Source organism: Crocodylus siamensis, chromosome 2, assembly GCF_052110815.1.
Source record: "Crocodylus siamensis isolate JL-2025a chromosome 2, ASM5211081v1, whole genome shotgun sequence".
Classification (NCBI taxonomy): domain Eukaryota; kingdom Metazoa; phylum Chordata; order Crocodylia; family Crocodylidae; genus Crocodylus; species Crocodylus siamensis.
In genome coordinates this window covers 163,592,401-163,613,735 of record NC_143396.1, presented here as the reverse complement: position 1 = coordinate 163,613,735, position 21,335 = coordinate 163,592,401, and the positions used below count along the sequence as shown (strand labels likewise).

Here is a 21,335-nt window from a genome sequence, read left to right as displayed (position 1 = left end):
GAGGCTCTGGGGGTCAGACTGCCAACCCAGGGCTGCCCCAACTAAGCTCAGTGTGCTGAAGAGGGGCTGGCTGGGGCACGAGGATGCTTCAGTGTGAGGCTAAACAGCAGGCCCAGCCAGCTAGCTAAGTTTCTACACGTGCACTGCTGAGCACAAAAAACTCTACAGCAGGGTAAGACATGTATTTACAAGTCCTACCCTGCTGTGGAGTTTATCAGTTTCATGCACCCTAACAGGGGCACACGTGTAGATGTGGAGACGTTTACTGCACAGTTAATTAGGCAACTGTGAAGTAAACATCTTTGTGGCCCCTGTGTAGACAAGACTTCAGTGGACAAAATCTCTGAAGTCAGTTGCACTTCTATACATCAGGGCTGAAGGAGCCCCTGTCTAGTTACACACAGACAGTGATACACGCCCTGGGTTTACCTTCTTCTCATTAATTTCCAGCTGCTCCTTTTCCTCATCTGCATCCGCTGGCAAGTCTTTGATTTTATTCAGCAGTTCTGCCTTGGATGCTGACACACTGTAGTAGGCAGGACAGGTGACCATTGTTACAGCAGGTTCCTTTTCTTCTTTCCTAAGCCATAATAAACAAGTCATGCTCCCATCCAAAGAGAAGCTCAGTTTGGCTTTTACTCTTGACTGTTCCTATATAAGGCCTCTCTAATGTATTCATTTGCAACAGTGGCACCAACATTTTGGCCCTGTGAGCTGGACGAGTGGCATGGGTCAGTCCATGGGTGGGATCCAGGGTGGGATTAATGCATAGGATTGGTCCCTGGGCCCAATCCAGCTGTGAGCTGGCACTGGTCTGTTTCTGCTGCATACTGGCTCAAACCTGCACTTCTGGATCTGGCATGACGTGTACAGGGCAATGTAATCTGGCTGGTGGATCTCCCCACACGTGCAAAAATTTGGTAGCAGGGGAGCAGCAATTAACATTACCACTGTTCCCTCTTCACCAAATTTTCAGACTTTTGGGGAGCCTCGAGGAGCCCCATGGGCTGGATATCACAGTTTCTCAGGCAGGATCAGGCCCACAGGTTAGGCGTTCAGAATCCTGATTTGAAAGTTTCTTAATATTAAGCTGTGAAGAAGAGGGCTAAATTTCACCAGCAGAGGGTGCCTGGCAACTGTTTTCCACGCTGGAAAAAATGCTAGCACAATTGCACTGATATTTAGTTGTTAACTGAGCATTACCCTCAACAGTGGGGTCAGGTGTTCAGCTAGGGTAACAGAACCTCACAAAAGTCACTTTAACTGAATAACTACTCTGGCATAACCAATTATAACTGATTGCAACAGTACTTCAGATATTGCACTTGACCCTCTACTTTACGGTGTGTTTGGGGAAATTTTTGAAGAATACTATCAGTTTTTTACAGCAGATATCCCTGGGTCCACCTCCAGAATCCTGCCCCTCAAAGACTGGCACCTGTTTGCTTTTCTTACCCTGAGGTAATGCTACAGCTTTTGTTGGAATTATTCCTGACTAGAATGGCGGAGGGATCAGAACAAGGTGATTTGTCTTTGGTTTGGCTGCAGAGAAATGCTGATGCATGGACTGGTGCATAGACCAGTCAGCATTGGGGAGAGAAGGTGGCAAGGCCAAAAGCAATGCATAACCAAGCTAGTAGGAAACCATTTTGAAGAATGGCATTTTAAAGAATAGCCCATTGCATGATACACTCCCTGCTCAGCAGTGCTTCCACCATATTGGCAGGAGGAATCCAGCCTGTGTGTTTTCTTACAAGTGAGCAAAAATGAACTCTTCTTCTACACTAGATTAAAACCCAAATTAACATTGCTTACCTGTCCTCCTCAGACACCATCTGGCTGGCTTTCTTTTGCATCACTTTTCTTTGCATATTGTTCTCTTTTAGCAATCTGGTTGCACTGGGAAAAATCCCTTCCATTAGATCCATGGTTGTCTTCATTTTGGAGTCTGGATCCAAGATATCAGCCAACGACTTATCCTTGTTGACGATCTCCTTGGCTAGCGCCTCTGATTTAATATCCTCTGGGGTCTTCTCCATCTTTACTTGACCAACTGAGCTGTGTATCCTACCACAAAAGCCGCCATTTTCCACATCTCTGCTCAAGATAGCTGGCTCTTTCAGGTTGCCTTTGAGTTGAGCTGTAGGCTGCTTATCAGAGTTTGGAAATCCTCCATGAGTGGCAGGTGACTGGTGTTGCGTGTTCAAGGCAGGTGAAGAGCCAGTTCTCTTAGACCCAATGTTTCCAACAGGTGATGAAGTCCAGCTGTTTTCACTGAAAATGGTGCTCATCCCTGGCCTCCTCTTCTCAGACAGACTCTTGGGAAACCTGCAAAAGCTACTATTAAGAGAAAAGTTTTATGATAAACATGTATTTGCCAGAGTCTGGGAGAAAACGTTGAGGTGATCAGGATCTTTCTGGAGAACATATAGCAGGGAAATTACATGTTCCTTTTCCCTAGCCTTTGTCTAACCAGTTTAGTTAGATTGACTGTAAGCTCTTTGGGGCAGAGACACCTTTTACTAGGCACTTGTACGTAAACAAAGCCAATTCTTGTAAATTAATGGCACTAGTAGTAGGTTGTTTTCAAGATTATGAACAAGGAAGCCTCAATATTTCAATAAGAAAAAAATGAAAGAGTAAAAACTGGTTGCTTTTGATGGTATGGGGTATCTACTGTTTTTACTCTTCATTGTACCCAACAAATTAATCCTTGTGGGGGATTGGGGAAATAGAACAGCAGCTGTCACTCCAGCAAGTATTAAGGTAAAAGATGCACAAATTAAAAATAAGTCAATCAGCTTTACAGTTCCAAGTTGAGATATTTCTTCCCCTCATGAATGAGCACTAGCCTAACTGAACCATGTTCTAGCCACCCTTCTCACAATGGCAATGAACATCCCTTTACCAATGGGGATGAAAAAGTGAGTTCTTAAAGGCTTAATGGGCTAAGTACTCAACTGATGTAAGTCAGGGTCCTTGAAAATCAGAAAACTATGCCGATTTATACACCCTGAGGATCTGGCGCATGGTTTCCACTTCCAGAAATTTATCCTGCAAGATAAGCTCCTTACCTTATGGTATTGTGGTACAGTACATTGTCCCACAGTGCAGACATCGTGCTGTGGCACGACAGTTGTGCACTAGCTCCATAGTTTATTTTGGGATAATTTAATGATCCTGCAAACCTCGGTTTTATGAGGGACAGAACCTCTCAAAACTAGCCCTACCCTATGAAAACTGCAATGGAGAGTAATAGTGTTAGCACTACAGTTTGTGTTGAATAGAGGCGTAACATGCAGAGTTAGGGCCCAGAGCAAACACTGCAGGGAAGCAGAGGGGAAGTGGTTCTGAGAGCAGAGGCAGTTCGGGGTGGGGGCAGCTTCTAAGATCAGGATCGGGAGGGGGGTGCAGCAGCCTTATCCATTCAAGTAACTTTTAAACAGTCCTCAACTGAGTTGTGTGCTCTGCTGCTCTTGAAATAGCAGGAGCAGCAGCAGCAGCTCAGAACTATTTTGGAGTTCCTAGTATGGGTAAGTTGTGAGGCTTCTCTTGTTGCTAGGGCACAAATTCTGCAGGACTGTGTGTATATATGGGGGATGCAATTCCAGCACCCCCCTGAATTTGATCCCCAGTGTGGGTATCCCTCTTGCCCACCCCTAGTTATGCTACTGGTGCTGAATTTCAAACACAGGGGTTGATTCTCCTTGCATGCTGCTGTAAATAAGAAGCAACTCCCCTGAGTCTACAGTGTAACTGAGGGGAGAACCAGACCCATACATCCTATCATTCACAGACCTAGTGATAGCCGTAGACCTAGGCAATTTACACAGTTTCACAGGACCTAAGGTAATCTTCCACCAACACGATGGCTTCAGTTGTAGCTTTGTCAACAGACCACCATACTTGGTGCCTCCTCCTTGTTTAGTATTCTTCCCAGTCCTCCCATTTCATAGATTTCATAGACATCAGGGCTGGAAGGGACCTCGGGAGATCATCGAGTCCAGCCCCCTGCCCAAAGGGCAGGAAGTCAGCTGGGGTCATAGGATCCCAGCAAGATAAGCATCCAATTTACTCTTGAAGGTGTTCAATGTAGGTGCCTGAACCACCTCCGCTGGCAGACTGTTCCAGACCTTGGGGGCTCAGACAGTAAAGAAATTCTTCCTTATGTCCAGCCTGAAACGGTCTTGCAGGAGTTTGTGACTGTTCGACCTAGTCATCCCTTGGGGCGCTCTGGTGAACAAACGTTCCCCCAGATCCTGGTGGTCACCCCTGATAAACTTATAGGTGGCCATCAGATCACCCCATAGCCTACGCTTTTCCAGGCTAAAGAGTCCCATGTCTCTCAGCCTATCATCATAAGATCTGTTTTCCTGACCTCTGATCATGCGTGTGGCTCTCCTCTGGACTCTCTCAAGCTTCTCCACATCCTTTTTGAATTGTGGAACCCAAAACTGGATGCAGTACTCCAGCTGTGGCCTCACAACAGTGCCTGGGGCTGGGAAAGCCTGGTGCTAGGAACTGCATGGGGTTGCCTTCCTTTCCAGCTTCTTTCCCTGTATATGTACTCCCTAGCATCCTCCCTGGCAAATGGCAATGGTGGGTAAGTCCCACGTTTTTTGTAAAGTCAGGTCCAAGGGGATGCATCCGTGTGTCTTATATAGCCCAGGACTGGCTTGGGTGGGCCAGGATGGTAAACAGCATTTCAGCTATCCCTTACCTCATTTTGGCCTCCTCTACAGTCCTTGTGGTTGTGCTTCCTTCTTCTCCACCTGCCTCAAATGAAGCTGAAGGAAGAGGAGGAGGTGGCAATACCTCCCAGCTGCTTGCAGAAACACTGGGGTTTGGCTCAGGAAGAAGAGGTGGTGGCGGTGGAGTGGGGAAGAATTTAACTGTGGCCCCTGCAACACCAAGCTCTGATTCCTTGATAAACACCTCATCATTGTCATCTTCCTGCTGCACCGGTGGCAGAGTGAGCTGAAGGCATGACTCAGAGATCCGCAGAGAGATGGTCCCATGGGGAGGAGGAGTCTTGGGACTGGAAGTGCTGCTTTGGGTTGGCAGGCTCTGCCATCTCTGAAAGAACTTCTGCCCAGAAACTTGGGAAGAGGCAGAATCCTCTGAAAAGCTGCTATCTCCGACTGAATGAGCCCACTGAATGTTTGGTGGGATGGATCTCTGAAGCAGCACGGCCTTCTTTCTCCACATCCCTTCTTCTGCTGAGCTCTCAGGGGAGCTAGTCTCAATGTCCAGGAGCTGTGACTGAAGATCATCACTTCCCTCTGAGAAAACAGCCTCTGGTTTGGCATGCCATCTCAGTGCCTGGCAATCTCCAGAAGACTTCAGGTCTGAGGGAGTCTGGGTGGAACGAGCACTGCTGAATGAGGAATGACTAGATTCAATTGGAGTAAAGTTAAGGAGCAAGGATCTAGGAGCCACCTTTTGCTCAGAAACATGACTCTTTGCTTCTGTTGGTGAGAAGACAAATGCTGAAGCCTGACTAATATGCCTAGAGAGTTCTTCAGCCTTGTGCGTCTCAGCCAGAGCAGATGAATTGGTGATGACCTCATTGTCGTGGGGTGGGTGGGTGTAATAACGTGTGAATGTTGGCTTTTCCGGATGGCTTCTTTCTTTATTGCTGGATGACCTAGAATGAGATGCTCCTATGACAAATCTAATATTTTCAGAGGGGCAGCAAAGTTTTCAAATGGCCCTTTCAAAAGCAGAGTTCAGATTATGCTAACGCTAATTTCTGCCTCCAATTTAAGTGGACTTTTGTACAGTTCCACTGGTGAACTGATGGTAAAACCAGTTATTCCTGCTTCAAACACCCAGGGCAAATTCTACAAAGGTATTAAGACACTTTGGTCAGGATTCAAAGCATCTCAGTTCATGGCCTTAATGTACCCATTGCCCCACATAACTTTTGAGTGCCTGCCCCAGAAGTGGGTTCAAAATGACCTAGTTAGCTCCTTAGGGTCCTTACAGAGTTAATGGGGAAAATCTGGAGATGCCAAAGAACAATTCAGATTTGGGTACCCTATATGGAGAACAGGGAGCAGCAAGTGTCTCTTAAGGGCCATTCAAAAATTCTAGATGTGTAGAGGTAGCTGAGAGGATTCACTAAAGCCCCTCTACTGGGTGTCTCTTTTATGGCCTTGTTACAGGTGATTTTGGGTGGCTCCTGGGACTCTTAACACCAGGATTGTCTGCGTATTAACACCTGAAACCCAGTTTTAAGCACTCATTAGGCAGTTTAAAGTTGTGCCACTCCAGGGCAGGATTATCTCTGATCCATGCTACCCAGCTCATGTTATGCTAAGGTGTAGCCACTCCACCTGCCCCCCCATCCCTGATGGCCCACTATGCCCCCACTCCCAACTCCCCAGAAACCCAGATCCCCCTCACTGCCTTCCCCATGCTTATTTGTGGCTGCTCACACTGTCTGTCCCAGGAGAGCAGGCAGGGAAGAGGTAACTTACCTGCCTGGCCACCACTGCTCTCTGGGCTGGGCTCAGCCCTGAAAAGAGCAGCAGCTCAGCATTCCTAGGTGGACAGGGGGGAAACCCATAGGCTGTGGAAGGCTGGGGCTAACAGAACTAAACCCCACAAAATGCAGGGAAGAGTTGGCCACACAGAGGGCCACAGGGCAGCCTGGGCATGGGCTCCAGGCAGCTACAGAAGGGGAGGCACATGGACACAGCCACCCGGCTACAGCCTGCATGCAGCCAGGATTGCAGCCTGGCATTGTTGAGCACTGCTAGGGTTACCACGTCTTGGTTTTCTGAATATTTCCTCTTTCTGAGTCCACCTATCTCCATCCCGGTTGGTTTTTCAAATCTGAGCAAGTGTCTCGTTTTTTGCTTTGCTCTGCTGGTGGGAACAAGAGGAGCAGTGATTGTAGGCAGGGAGCTGCAGGTAGGTAAGTCTGGGTTGTGGGGCTGGGGCTAAGGCAGGGCAGGGGGGCCTGGGGGTTGCCTGCCCCCTCCAGAGGGAAGAGGGAGGGGGACCTTTTGAGCCATAGCCAGGCCAGCAGCACAGGGTGGTGCCTATGTTTGCAGGGGCAGACTGGACATAAGATGCTGTAGGGGACAGGGGGAGGTGGGCTGTGGACAAGCCTCCTGGCATGATGTGGCAGCCAAGGGCAGAGGGTGTCACAAGCCTCCCCAACTCTTCCCCCCAGCCTGCACCAGGGCTGGACTCACACCCAGCCACCATGCTCTGGCTTGCTTGGGATGGTGGCAGCTGGGACCCCTTCAGCAGGGCTGGGGGGAGCAGCGGGCTGCAGGTCGGGAGTGAGGGGCACCACCAGAGCTGGGGACAAGCAGGGGGCTTCTGGTTGGGAGTGAGAGGAACCAGCGTGGCTGAAGTCTGTGGGTCAGGGGTGGGGGATGGCAACAGGGCTGGGGGGATTGTGGTTTGGGAGTGAAGGGCAACAGAATGGGCAGGGGCAGAGCACTCCCATATCACTGCCTCCTCACAATCGTGCAGGGGTTGGGGTGAATGGGGCCCCAGGGTGGGTCATGGGACTGTTGGAGCCTGGGCAGCTTGTCCAGCGGTGCTGGGGGGCTCCCGCTGCTGTGCACATCTTGGGGGAGGCATGGGGGCATGTGCCCCCTAGATTTGTGCGCAGGGTGGAGGCAGGCTGCCACTGTGGGCTGCGGCTCTGTGCCCCAAAGCTGTTGCCTCAAGAGCCATGTGACATCCAGTGCCTGCCATCGCTGGGTTGCATTGCATTCTCTGTCCATCGGGCAGTGGCAGGCACATGGCCTTGCATTTAGCTCCTGAGGCAGCGCCAGCAGGGCACAGAGCCCAAGCCTGTAGCAGCAGGCTGCCCCCACCCTGTGCACAAATCCAGGGGCCACATGACCTCTTTGCCTCCCCTAGGGTGTGCACAGCAGCAGGATCTTCTCCCCACCCCCATGCCCCTGGATGAGCTGCCTGGGCTTCAACCGTCCCACAACCTGCCCCAGCTTCGGGACCCCATTCACCCCAGCCCCTGTCCCACTCCCTCCCTCAGTGTGGGGGCCTTGATCTGCACCCCCATGCCCCTTCCCTCTTCCTCCACCCCTTCCCCTCCACAGACTTACCTGCTGGGTGGTTGGGGTGTGTGTGTGCGTGTACTCAGCCCCCACAATAATATTTTCTCCCTTTGGACAAGAGGGAGCCCTGGGGGTGGGGAGAAATTGGGGGAGCCCTGGTGGCAAGCCCAGATTGCAGGAAAGGGGGATTCTTACCTTTCAGTCCTCCAGGCCCCTGCTGGCCTGAATATGTGACTGCTGCAAACTTCAGCTAGCACTAACACTGATCAACATTTGTATGGGTCAGTGTACCATGTAACAAGGGCCTTAGCCCAGTTTTTGAGATAGATGCCTAACAGATTTCTAAACATAGATAATTCACAATACCTAGTCTTGAAAGAGTCAAACACTGGGTATGATTTTCTTTAAACAACTAATGGAAGTTTCCCGATCACAGGCCCTGGTTCTCATGTGGGACTTCAATCACCCTAACATCTGCTGGGAGGGCAATACAGCAGTGCACAGGCAATCCAGGAAGTTTTTGGAGAGCACTGGAGACATCTTCCTGCTGCAAGTGCTGGAGTGGCCAACTAGGGACCATGCTCTTGTTGACCTGCTGCTCACAAACAGGGAAGAATTGGTGGGGAATGTAGAAGTGGATGGCAAGCTGGGCAGCAGTGACCACGAGATGATTGTGTTCAGGATCCTGACAAAAGGAAGAAAGGAGGGCCGCAGAGTATGGACCTTGGACTTCAGAAAAGCAGACTTTGATTCCCTCAGGAAACCGATGGGCAGGATCCACTGGTAGGGCAGTCTGAGGTGGGAAAGGAGTACAGAGGAGCCGGTTGTATTTTCAAGAAACCTTACTGAGGGCACAGGAACAAACCATCCTGATGTGCAGGAAGAATAGCAAATGTGGCAACTGATCAGCTTGGCTTAGCAGAGAACTCTTCAGTGAGCTTAAACACAGAAAGGAAGCTTATAAGACGTGGAGGCTTGGACAAACAACCTGGGGGTAGTATAAGAATACTGCTTGGGCATGCAGGGATGAAGCCAGGAAGGCCAAAGAGCAACTGGAGTTGCAGCTAGCAAGAGACGTGAAGGGTAACAAGAAGGGTGTTTACAAGGATGTTAGCAACAAGAGAAAGGTCAGGGAAAGTGTAGATTCCTTACTGAATGGGGGAAGTAACACAGTGACAGATGATGAGGAAAAGGCTGTAGTACTCAATGCCATTTTTGCCTGTGAAAACCGAGGTATGGTCAGCTCCCAGACTACTGCACCAGGCAGCACAGTTTGGGGAGAAGGTGAGCAGCCCTCAGTGGTGAAAGAACTAGGGACTATTTAGAAAAGCTGGACATGTACAAGTCCGTGGGGCTGGATGCAATGTATCCAAGGATGCTGAGGGGGTTGGCTGATGTGATTGCAGAGCCATTGGCCATCATCTTGGAAAACTCATGGTGATCGGTTAAGGTCCCAGCTGATTAAAAAATGGTAAACATAGTGCTCTTAATTAAGAAAGGGAAGAAGGAGGATCCAGGGAACTACAGACCAGTCAGTCTCACCTCAGTCCCTGGAAAAACCAGGAAACAGGTCCTCAACGAATCTATCTCTAAGCACTTGGGGGAGAAGAATGTGATTAGGAACAGTCAGCATGGATTCAGGAAGAGCAACTCATGCCTGACCAGCCTGATTGCCTTCACAGATTTAATAGATTTCATAGACATTAGGGGCTGAAAGGGACCTTGTGAGATCCTTGAGTCCAGCCCCTCTGCCATAGGCAGGAAGTGGGATCAAATGATCCCAGCAGGATAAGCATCCAAATGCCTTTTGAAAGAGTTCAGAGTAGGTGCTTGCACCACCTCTGAGGGAGTCTGTTCCAGATCCTGGACACTTGGACAGTAAAGAAGTTTTTCCTTATGTCTAGTTTAAATCAGCCTTCTAAAAGTTTATGGCCATTAGACCTTGTTATCCCTTGGGAAGCCCTGATGAATAACTGTTCTCCCAGAGGCTGGTGCACCCCACCCCTTATGTACTTACAAGCTGCCACCAAGTCCTCCCTGAGCCATCTCTTCTCCAGGCTGAAGAATTCCATGTCTCTCCTCATAAGGCTTTCTCTCTTGGCCTTTGATCATGCAGGTGGCTCTCCTCTGGACTCTCTCCCTCCAATGCCCATGACCCGTGACCAAGAGGATCGAGGAACAAACTACCTGTCCCCTCCAACCCTTAAGCCCAGCCCCTAGAGCCCTTGGGCTTGTTCCAAGCTGTGTTATTCATGCCTAAGTGGATGAGTAGTATGGGGTGGTGGTCAGACGGCCAGATGAGTTTGGAGGTCCTCTCAGTTACATCCTGGACATGACCCCCTGGGAGACAGCACACCTCACAGGCTAAGGGGTCAGGGTTACAGATCACTCCCTCTGTCCTCCTCAAGAGGGAGTCACCCACCACGATTACTCTGCACCTTCTCCCCGGTGTGATTGCTGCTGGCCCTCCATCCTTACTTGCTGGAGCCAGTGGCTTGGCTGGCTCTAGTGATGTATGGGGTTCAAATTGGATACACATCTCCAGGGGAGTGGTAACCCTGGTGCAGTGCCTCCTTCATCCAGGCAACCCCTGGCTGGACTTCACAGTAGCTCTTCATTTCTGCCCTGGTGTTGCCAGCCCTCCTTACTCTTTCTACTTCGCTCTTCTGGCGGAGAGCCTGGTAGTAGGTGTCCAGTTCCTGTTCTACCTCCCTAATGGTGTGCAGCCTCTGCATCGCTGCCTGGAGCTCCCTAATCTGGCACTCCAGGGGCTCCATCATTGAGCAGACTCCACAGGGGAAGATGTCAGTGCTCCTAACCCAGCTGTCTGCATCCATGTTAGGCAGCTTCCACTGCCGGTGGCTAGGGGCTCCATCTGGGTGAAGGCTGGGACCATGGGTAATGCTCAGGTGTGGGCAGGGATCTCAGTATCCATTTGGATAGAGGCCAGAACCATAGGCTTTTTTTGGATGGAGGTCTCAGGGGTACCAGAGTGGGGGGAGGGGGGCACAGGTCCAGCTGCAGGGATGAATTTCATGGTGCAACATGTCCCCCACACCATAGCACAGGTAATAGTCTGGGCTACTGCTGTGCTGACCTTTCTCTTGAGGCTCACCACCTAGAACCTCATGCCCCTCCTGCACACCCTCCTGCACGAACTCCCATGCTAACTCATGCACCGGGCCTAGAGCATGTCTGTTTGCATACTCTGTTCACGAGGCTCCAGTTGTGTGACCCTCTACAATGCTGGGGGTCTGGGTTGGGGTCTGCTGGGTGTGTGCTGGAGTCCTAGGGGTTCTGGGCTCAATGTGTGTGCGATGGGCTTCCACCTGTGCATTTCTCCCCGGAGCCAGGTCCAAACTACAGTTTCTGCCATTGGTGGGCACTTTTAAACTCTGCACATGCACAGTAGGGCCTGCTGCTGGCACTGTACCACCCTTGGTGGCTGGGCATCCCTGTCCCGCTGGAGAAGGGGGCAGGTAAGTACCCTCCCCTTCCCCAGTCCTTCACTATGGGGGGGAGAGCCAAGCAGAAGCCCCTACTTGGGGGCTGGGCCACGTAGGAGATGGGGGGGCGTGACCCTCCTTAGCTCCTCTCAGCTGCCTACCATCCACCCACTTCAGGCCCCACCTATCTCCCAGCAGTGCTGTGGGGTCTGGGTTGGGGTTTGCCAGGTGTGTGCTTGAGTTCCTAGGGATCCCAGGCTCAATGGGGGAACGATAGGCTTCTGCCCGTGCATCTCTCTCCAGAGCCAGGTCCAAAACCTCTCTATAATGAGATGACTGGCTCTGTGGATGCAGGGAAAGGTATTTCCTATACCTTGATTTTAGCAAAGGTTTTGATACCGTCTCCCATAGCATTGTTGCAAGCAAGCTGAGGAAATATGGGTTGGATTAATGCACTGTAAGGTGACTAGAAAGCTGGCTGGATTGCTGGGCTCAGTGGGTAGTAATCAATGGCTCAATGTCTGGCTGGCAGCCAGTATCAAATGGAGTGGCCCATAGATAAGTCCTGGGGCTGGTTTTGTTCAATATCTTCATTAATGAACTGGAAGATAGGATGAATTGCATCTTCAAAAAGTTTGCAGATGACACCAAGCTGGGGGGTGTAGTAGATATAGCATAGGGCTAGGATTTAGAGAGACCTCAAGAAATTGGAGGATTGGGCTGAAATAAATCTCATGAGGTTCAACAAGGACAACTGCAAAGTCCTGCATTTAGGATGGAAGAATCCCATGCACTGCTACAACTTGAGGACTGACTGGCTAAGTAGCAGCTCTACAGAAAACGACCTGAGGTAACAGTGGACAATAAGATGGATATGAGTCAGCAGTGTGCCCTTGTTGCCAAGAAGGTTAACAGCATACTGGGTGGTATTAGTAGGAGCATTGTCAGCAGATTGGGGGAAGTGATTATTTCCTTCTATTCTGCAGTGGTGAGGCCACATCTGGAGTACTGTGTCTAGTTTTGGGCCCCCTACTATAGAAAGAATGTGGACAAGTTGGAGAGAGTTCAGCAGAGAGCAACTAAAATGGTTTGTGGGCTGGGGCACATGACTTGTAAGGAAAAGCTGAGGGAACTGGGTATATTTAGCTTGAAGAACAGAAGACTGAGGGAGGATTTGATAGCAGCCTTTAACTACCTGAAGGGTAGTTCCAAAGAATATGGAGCTAGATTGTTTCCAGTGATGACAGATGAGGGAACAAGAAGTAGTGGTCTCAAGTTGCAGCAGGAGAGGTTTAAGGTGGATATTAGGAAAAACTTTCTCACTAAAAGGGTGATGAAGCACTAGAACAGGCTACCCAGAGAGGTGGTGGAATCTCCAAATTTGAAGGTTTTTAAGACCCGGTTCAACAAAGCCCTGGCTGGGATGATCTAGTTGGGGATGGTCCTGCTTTGAGCAGGGCGTTGAACTAGAAGACCTCCTGAGGTCCCTTCCCACATTCATTTTCTATAATTTCATGAAAGATCCTGATTGTGAAACCAGGAAACCCTAAGTGCTAAGTCCACAGTTCAGCTAGATACTTGACACCTGTAGCAGATGTGGATAAGACACTGTAGTGGATGTGGATAAGGGTCAGTACCATGCTTGATCAGGACCAAGTAAGCAAATAGAAACACTGGCACATTTTTTTCTCCCATCTCTTTCAGCTGTGGCAACCCAAGCCTGTAGGTCAAACAGACCTGAGCAGAAGTTAACAAATGCTTTATGCGTAGGAATATGTGCTAGAAAAGGGGATTTGAGAGGCAGGGCTTACCTTGAACTAATTTTTATGCTTACCAGTACAGGCCACCTAGTTCTGCCAGGCACTCAAAAATATTTTCTGCTACTGCACCCAGGGCATATGATTTGTGTAGCAACTAACACTGCATGTATCTATACAGATGATGCATTGAAAATGCTGTCAGAAATAATGTGGTTACCACCACTTGAACCTCATAGTTACAGTGAGACAAGCAGCAACCTACCTGGCTCCTGCACTGACCACATAGAGAGGATCTTCCACCTCATGGCCAAATTCACTGCTTTCCCATACCAGAAAGTCCTGAAGCCAAAAAGAAGCAAAGTTAGCAGCAAGCAGAACAAAATCTGGGAGCTTTTTAGTCAAGGATCATTTTGTGTCATTTCTAGATGTACAGTAAAGAAAGGAAAAGTGGCCTCATGATTGGAGCAACATCAGGGAACACAGATGAAATTCAACCCAACAGATTCACCCCAGCTGACACACAACAGCTGGGCAGCACACCTACAAGCATTTTCCCCAAGAGGCTCCACACAAGGGTGATGACTCGTATTGCACTCATGGGAATTATTGAAGGTGCTTTTAGAAATGCCATTAAGCAGTCACCCCCCTCACTTCCTTTGTACTCTGTCCTGGCCCTACACTGGTCTCCCAGAGAAGAGGTCATTCTAATGGCTTTCTTGGCTGGGCACCTTGCAGCCTAGTTTACTTCAGCACAAGTCTGTGCAAACCAGAGCTGAATATTGCCCTGAGTCCTTAGGTGTTTCTAACCATGACATGATTGTCACACCACTGTCCTCCCTTCACACACTTCCTCTGATGGCCAGACAGGATGTGTCAGTACAGCCCCAGATCTTATGACAAGCAATACTAACTTTGGCCATATTTATATGGGAATAGGATCATTCCTGCTGCTCCACTACAAGGAGTAATGGCAGTGTTGCAGGTCAATCATCTCTCTCTGATGAGGCCTTACCAACGCTCCATCAGAATCTAGCATGATGTGCCACTGTGTCATTACTGTTGGACCAATGCAAAAAATCTACACCTGTCCTTTATGAGTCTATTTCTGAGTAGCCTGAATATACAAAACTGTTCAGTACTTCAGTCACCCAAGTATGTGGCTGCATTTTAAAAGTGTCTTAGTTTTCCAGTTGTTTTGGGAACTTTTCCCAGGGTACCAGTGGGAGCTGCTGGACTCTGAGCATATTACAAGAACCTGACCATCATTTCAGAGTGGCAAGAAAGCTGAGCTCTTTTGAAAATATGGTGCAGTGTCAAGATGAGAGCTTTGCACTGCTAAGCAAGATTTAAAAATCCAGTCCCAACTGTGATGTTAACACTGAACAATTTCATCCTGCATTCCCTTCAAAATCTAGCCCTTACTACTCCCAAGCCTGTTATCAGATATAAAAGCAAACTATACATTATTTGGAAGAGCTTCATGTGTACTCCTTCCATGTACAGATGATGCCTTGAATTCAGAGCCCTCCATACCCATCTGTTCTCTTGTTTTGGTTTGCTCTCTGATGTAGGCCTGTTGTTATTCAGGCAGGGGAAAACTGATCTCCGTTTGGAAGTCAGGGGGCTGAGAAATATGCAGGCTGAGACAGGCTGAAAAAGCTGAGGAGAGGAAGGCAGGAAATGTATGCTGTAGACAGATGGCTAATAATTCCACACAGCTATCAATTTTCCTGGTTCTTTAAACAAATTCCTCCAGTGACATTGCAGCATGATTCATATTCTGTCTGGAGAAAACAGTCTATACAGCTTGCAAAACCCTGCAAAGTATATGATGAGCCAGAGAAATGTGCTGCTGGAACAGAAATAAACATTTTTTTCAGAAAGGAGCCAAGCTGGTTAAAACAAATTCAGCTTGTTCCTTTATGTTTTCCCTTCCCCCCTTTTAAAGTTTTGGTTCTGTATTGTGGGTGCTTGTATTCATTTCTAAAAGCCTCCCAATTCAGGAAAGCAGTGAAGCACATGCCCAGTTTTAACTAGATGCTTACTTTATGTTCTACTGGATTTACGCATGTGCTTTAACTTAAAAAAGAAGAATGCTTTCCTGAATTGGAGCCTCAGAGTATAATTTACACATGTGCCTACCTGCCTGAGGGACTAAGTCCTACTTGCAGAAGTGAAAACCAAAAGCTACTTTTGAAAATAAGGCTTAAGGCACTTTTGAAAATGTAACCCTGTGTGCTTTCCTACATAGATATAGACTTAAACTTGTATGTCAGAGACTTCCTTAAAGTCACAGAAGAATGTCTGAAGAGGTGTTTGTCAACCCAGTGTTTGCTCCTCCAGTCACACCATATGGTGTCTTTAATTTGGCTAAAGAATGCAGGGAAAAGAAAAAAGAAGCCAACAGGAAGAAAATAATAAAAGGTCTCAGGTTGCTTACAATCTGTGCCCCTGACAGAGACTAAAGACTTCTTAAACAGGAACCAGGCACAAATATTGTTCAGATTGTCATTGTGAAGTATCTGTTACAGGTGTGGAAAGCATATTTTCCCATCTGTATTTTCCCATCTGGCTCCTGCTCTGAGCTACACTGGTAGGCAGAACAAATTCGTGTCTTGGCTTTCACAAGGATTCTTTCCTAAAGGAATGCCCTCTGAGAGAATAAAAGGGGTTTCACAAAACAAACCTAGTAGCAATGTTATGGAGATAGATGCATGGTTTCAGTTCTCTACCCTCCCAACCCCAACCCCAACCCCAAGCCTAAGCCCAACACACACAACATGCTGGTGGTACTTGCTAAGAAACATATTTTAGAGGCCAGCTGATATTCAGGTGCTGCTTTTCTTTGTTCTCTATAAAAACGTATGGAAGGATCTGATGATCTTCATTGCACAGTATTCATAATGAAGTGTATGATGGCTCTAAGTAAAGACAGGCCCTCCCTCTTGGCGGAGTTCAGAGATGCTCCTACCAATTTCATTTCTATTTAGTACTCTACTTTCCCACCTGGACAATTTAATTTAATCTGGTAGAAGTTCTAACCAAAAAAGATGAGTTCTTGCTGTCCCTTAAGAACCAAATACTGTATGGCCAGTCAGGAAACATTTGGACAACAAATACTGATGATCATGCTTTCATTTTATGCATTCTGACTCCCACATGTGTGCTCTCTCTCTCCCTTTGCCTTGCTGTGGCTGCTGGGGTGTGGACTTCCCAAGGGCCATCATTCTGTTACCCCCTCAAAATTGGTGCCCGGTGCTGATACCCTTTGCACCATCCTAGTAATGCTACTGCTCTACGGCTATGAAGGGATCCCTGTGGTAAAACAAGTGGGGGAAGCTCTGTATGGATATAAATCTTCAGTTACGTCAATGAAGCTACACCACTTGATGCCAGTTCAGGAGCTGACCCAAGACCTTGCTTGTTTAGAATCTATCATTGGCTCTCGTAACCTTAGCTTGCTTAGCATCTATTGCTTACTGCCACCTGAATTTCCTGTGTGACATAGCCACCGAGCTGATGTTGAAAACAGTGGCCTAAATTCATCTCCATAGTGTTTTTGGGGGGAGGGGTAGAGGGAGCAGGAGAATGGATGTCCTCCAGTTAAAGGGAGAATGTAACATCTGCTAAGCTCTTTCTTCTCTGAACCAGTGAAAAGAGCCTGGATTGGGCTCAGCATCCCTGTTCTGCTGTAGTCTGGGGTCCCTCGTGGCTTGTGCAATATAAGGCAACAAGGGTCTTGTTAAGAAATCCAACTAGCTGGAGTTTAAAATGTCATCACCCTCATTTAAATAGAACATATGGTTCATATTTCAGCACACATTTATCTTCCTTTTAAGCAGTGAAGCAATCAGTATGACTGAGCATTGGCCTATTGCTGGAATAGCCCTGGCCCCATGGGTTGTCTTGCCTGACAGCATCAGCAAGGTGCCATACATACCTGTTGTTTCTTATCTGCCGTGGGAGAAGACCTGGAGCGCACATGCACAGCAATGGTGTGGTTATCAGACCTATTGAGCAAGTCTTCTGCAGACACAGATTTCCCAGATTTCATGGCTGGTGAGGGCATTTCAAAGGCCCGCTCCTGCTTCACATAGTGGGGTGAGCTGTGTATATCTTGCTGGTCTGTCTGGGTGCCTTTGCTGAGCTCTGTTTTCCCTCTGTAATCTCGGGATCTGTCCCTTTGAAACTGCCTTGGAAAGGAACTGCTGCTGCTCTTATAGGGCCCCTTCTTTTGCTCAAACCCGTTCAGATCAAAACAACCCATAAGCCCAGCAGGAAGGGTGGCAGAAACCTGGCCAATTCTAGAGACCCCCTCAAGTGACTCCCTCTGGTGATAAAAGCTCTGATCCTGGAGGGAATTCATGCTGGATGCAGAGGAGAGGCTCTGGCTGTCTGGGCCACCAGCCTGCAGGAATAAGCCTTGTGAGTGCTCTCTCAGGAGTCCCACATCCTGAGAAGAAGTCCGCTTCCCAGTCTTGCGTTCAATGTATTCCACCAGAGCATTCTGTTGGAGTTGTTTGAGCTCTGGTTTGGAGAGGTTTATGGTGGAGCTAACCTTATTCTCTCTCTCAAAGATTTTGCATCGATCAGCCACTGTATTTTTTGGGAAGATGAAATGAAGGCATTTTTTCTGGAGGGAAAACGGCAAGGACTCACTGTCTGAGACACCCACTTCATTCATTTTCTCTGGCTCAGAGTAGGATCTCTTCTGCTCAGCTGTCAACCGCTTTCTGCCTCCAATACGGGACAGGGGATGAGGCCCAGCATGGTTCTCCTTGTGGGTGTAGCGCACAATGGTGATACTCGTCTCTGTGGGAGTGACGCTGTGCCTCTCCTTGGGGGTATGAGGGGATGTTGTGGTGGTCCTCAATCCAGTCTGGGCTGAGGCTGGCCTCTGAACAGCCTTCTTGGGCTTGATCCCAAAGGGGGGAGTGATACGCCTAAAAGACGTAGCTCTCAGGACCTTAGACTGAGCATCTTTGATACTGTTTCTGTAGGCCCTATTGAACAGGGTATCCAGTTGTGAACCATGGGTGTCTTGCATGTTTTCCTGCCAAAGCATTTCCTTTTTAGGTTCATCTGGCAGCTGGAATGTGCTTTTGCTCCTGGTTAGCCGTGTTGCCCATTTCTGAGTCTTGTCCTTGGGATACAGGCTGTAGCACTCACTCTGCCTCAGCTGCTTCACCTCTGTCACCATTTGCTCCACAGGTTGCAAATTAGCCTCTTCAGGTGTCCTGTCTCCACTCCTATGTGCGTGCTGCTGGCAGGAAATCTTGCTCTGTTCATTGGATGGCTGCCCATGCTCTTGGTTATTAAACTTATGTATGTCTTCAATGCTGTTAAGAGAGTACCTAGTGCTGGATGATGGAATGTGCCTGTTTGGCCCATAATTATGGCCAAATCTAGGCAGGCCTAAGCTTTGGGACCTGTGACTCTTTTGTCCACGTTGCTCAAACTTGCTGACCGTCTCCAGAACAGAGCAATGGGCATTGCTGGTATCTGGTTTCCCATAGTGAAAGCTTTGGGTGCTGCTCATACAGCTTCTGCTGACATCAGAGGTCTTTGGGTACAGTGGAGAAGGTGGCTCCTTGTACTTTGGCTCAGCATTGCGGAAGGGGGCTGCACTGTAAATTTCATCCTCTTGCCTTGAAATGGCCTGTTTGTCTGAGTCATTCCATTGGTCAGTCATTAGCCCTCTGTGATCCTTTTTTTCCTTTTTGCTATTTTTCCAGGAGAGTTTGGTATCAGAATAACCCTCACATTGCTGGGTCTCCTTTAGCTCCAAGCTGTTTTGCCTCCAGCAATTCTCTGGGATATTTTGTGAGGATAGGGAGCCATGATACTTGGTCTGGCTGTAGTTCCACTGGTTGTGGGTTGCAGCATCCCTCTCATTTTTCTGCAGGTTGGCATTTATGTCCTGGGACTCAGTCACCCAGTACTCCTTGGGTTGGTAAAGGGCTTTTCTGTCACTGGTATCTCTCAGGTGGGCCTGTAGCAATTGCAAATTATAGCTTGAGCACTGTACATGGCTTGTGCTTTCTTGGATGCCATGTGATATCATAGAAGGGGAACCTGGGTCATCCTTTCTTGGAGAGGATGAGTAGACTTGAGGAATGGCCATACTGTGAGGTTTGCTCTGAACAAATTTTGTTGCTTCCTGCTTTTTCTCTGCAGCAGGAGGCACATGGTCTGGCTGATGGAAGGCAGCAGATCTATTTGCAACGCTTTGGTTCCCATTGTCATCAAAGCTGGCATGGCTGTGGACCATGACCTTTTTATGCAAGATGGGTAGAGGAGGAGCATATCCACTCTCTTTGGCCAGAGCTGGATAAAGCATCCCATTATTGCTTGCAGATGGCAGAGGCACCTCGGCAAAGTGTGGCTCAGGGGAAGGTACCAGGTAGATGCCAGTAGGAAGCAGAGGCTGCCCAGGCTGGACAGCTAGTGTATAGCTCTGCTTGGGCTTCACTGTGGGGCTGCTCTCAGGGCTCTTTTCTACCAGAGTGTGCAGATGTCCTTCCACAAACATGGGCTTCAGTGGCTGCCCTTGCCCCTGAGAGACAGATGGAGGCCAAGCCCCTTTCGGCTGAGTATGACAAGGCTTACTTTGATCAAGGGTAGACCAGGAACCAGGCCTCTCGTGGTGCCTTATTGCTGCATAGCTGTCACTACGAGTGGGTGGTAGGGGGGGGTCCTTCAACTGATGGCTCTCACTGTCAGAGAAGCTCTGGCTTTGCTGGCTCAAGAAGGGGACCCCACTGCTTCGGCCATAGCCATGCAGCTTGCTGTAGCTACGGCCTTCTGTCTGTGCCTGGGCTTTGCAGATTGGAAGCAGTGCAGAAGACTTCACCTCATACTCCTGAGAGACCCCTAGCTGGGTGTCATAGACAGTCTTGATGTACCTGATGTCAGCCTGCCTCATTCCCTCCTGCCGGCTACCTTGGGAATGTACATTGTCAATAGAACAGGAGCGCTCCTTGAAGAAGGAAGGTGCTGCATACTCAGGAATGCTGGAGCTGGTAGAGAAGGAGCTGTAGGCAGAGTCCCTTTTGCAGTGGAGGTGGGAGAGCTGGTCAGTGCTACTGGTCGATTTGGCTGGTGAGAGGTGGTCAGGGTGATATCCAGAGGGGGTGTGGTCCAAGCTCTCCATGCTACTCCTTGAGCTGTACTGGTCAGGGCTTCTCCTCAGATAGACATGATCATAGCCAGAAAGATCACTTGTTGATGAACTGGAGAAGAGTGAGAGAAGGGAAAAAAGTACTGTTTGAGAGAGAGGCACATATTAACTTATAAATGATCTCAGAAGCAAGATATTTAGTTCTTAGACGAAGAGATGAAAACCCATATTTGGGCCTTACTCTGTGTCCTGTCTGCACAGTCATCACAGTTCACGAGAAGGAATTGTTTAACATTGCAACGTGTCTCTTCTTTTTCATTGAGTGTTAGGGGAAGAGAGAGGAGGAAGTGCATATAGAGGGAACCAGGGAGGTCCATCCCACCCAAAGCACTAGAAAACTATAATAAATGAAGATGCCACAAAAGGAAAGGGAGAAGAAGAGGAGAGGCTTCTCAGGGGGGTGGAATTTAATCTGTCTCTTTTTCCCATTTAATTTCTTTTTATGGAATTAAAGGCTACACCCTGGCAATCTTCCTAGAAACCAGAGACATTTTGTTTGCTGTGAGAAAACTAAACCGACAAGTCAGAAAGGAGATGTGTATGTATATATTGGGAAGTGGGCAGGAGAGGGAGAAAATCATAACAGTGTTTTGATATAGCTTCAGGAAGTCTTTAAAGCCGCACTGCAGACGTAGTTAGTTTAGCAGGTGAGAGTGGTGCTTGTAAAGGGACACAGAGCATTAGCAGGGTCAGATGTATGTGTGTGTTGTTTGAGGAACTGCTGTTGTGGTTGTTGGAAATCTGTGCCAAAATCAGTGTATTTAGGCATTGTTAATGGGAGGGAGGGACCTAATCATGTCCAAACTGACTAGTGTCAGAATAGGGTGGGTGGGGGTAGGGGGGAACAGCAGGAAGGTTTTAAATTGTTGGGAGGTTCTTTCTATGCTCCTCTTTTACTAGAGCTGAG

General features: G+C 48.5%; 1 protein-coding gene across 4 annotated transcripts in view; it reads right to left on the bottom strand.

Annotated features, from left to right (window-relative positions):
* The window catches only part of SHROOM3 (shroom family member 3), a 96,270-nt gene that overhangs the window by 15,818 nt on the left and 59,117 nt on the right, over window positions 1–21,335 (bottom strand). For 3 of the 4 annotated variants that reach the window (XM_090032015.1, XM_090032014.1, XM_090032013.1), the window contains 5 exons: window positions 17,189–20,480; window positions 13,511–13,587; window positions 4,721–5,647; window positions 1,816–2,340; window positions 430–580 (listed from right to left, as the gene is read on the bottom strand). In XM_090032015.1, the coding sequence (XP_089888141.1) occupies window positions 430–580; window positions 1,816–2,340; window positions 4,721–5,647; window positions 13,511–13,587; window positions 17,189–20,480 (4,972 nt within the window). The remainder of the gene's footprint in view (window positions 1–429; window positions 581–1,815; window positions 2,341–4,720; window positions 5,648–13,510; window positions 13,588–17,188; window positions 20,481–21,335) is intronic. The other variant, XM_090032016.1, reaches the window with a different exon arrangement.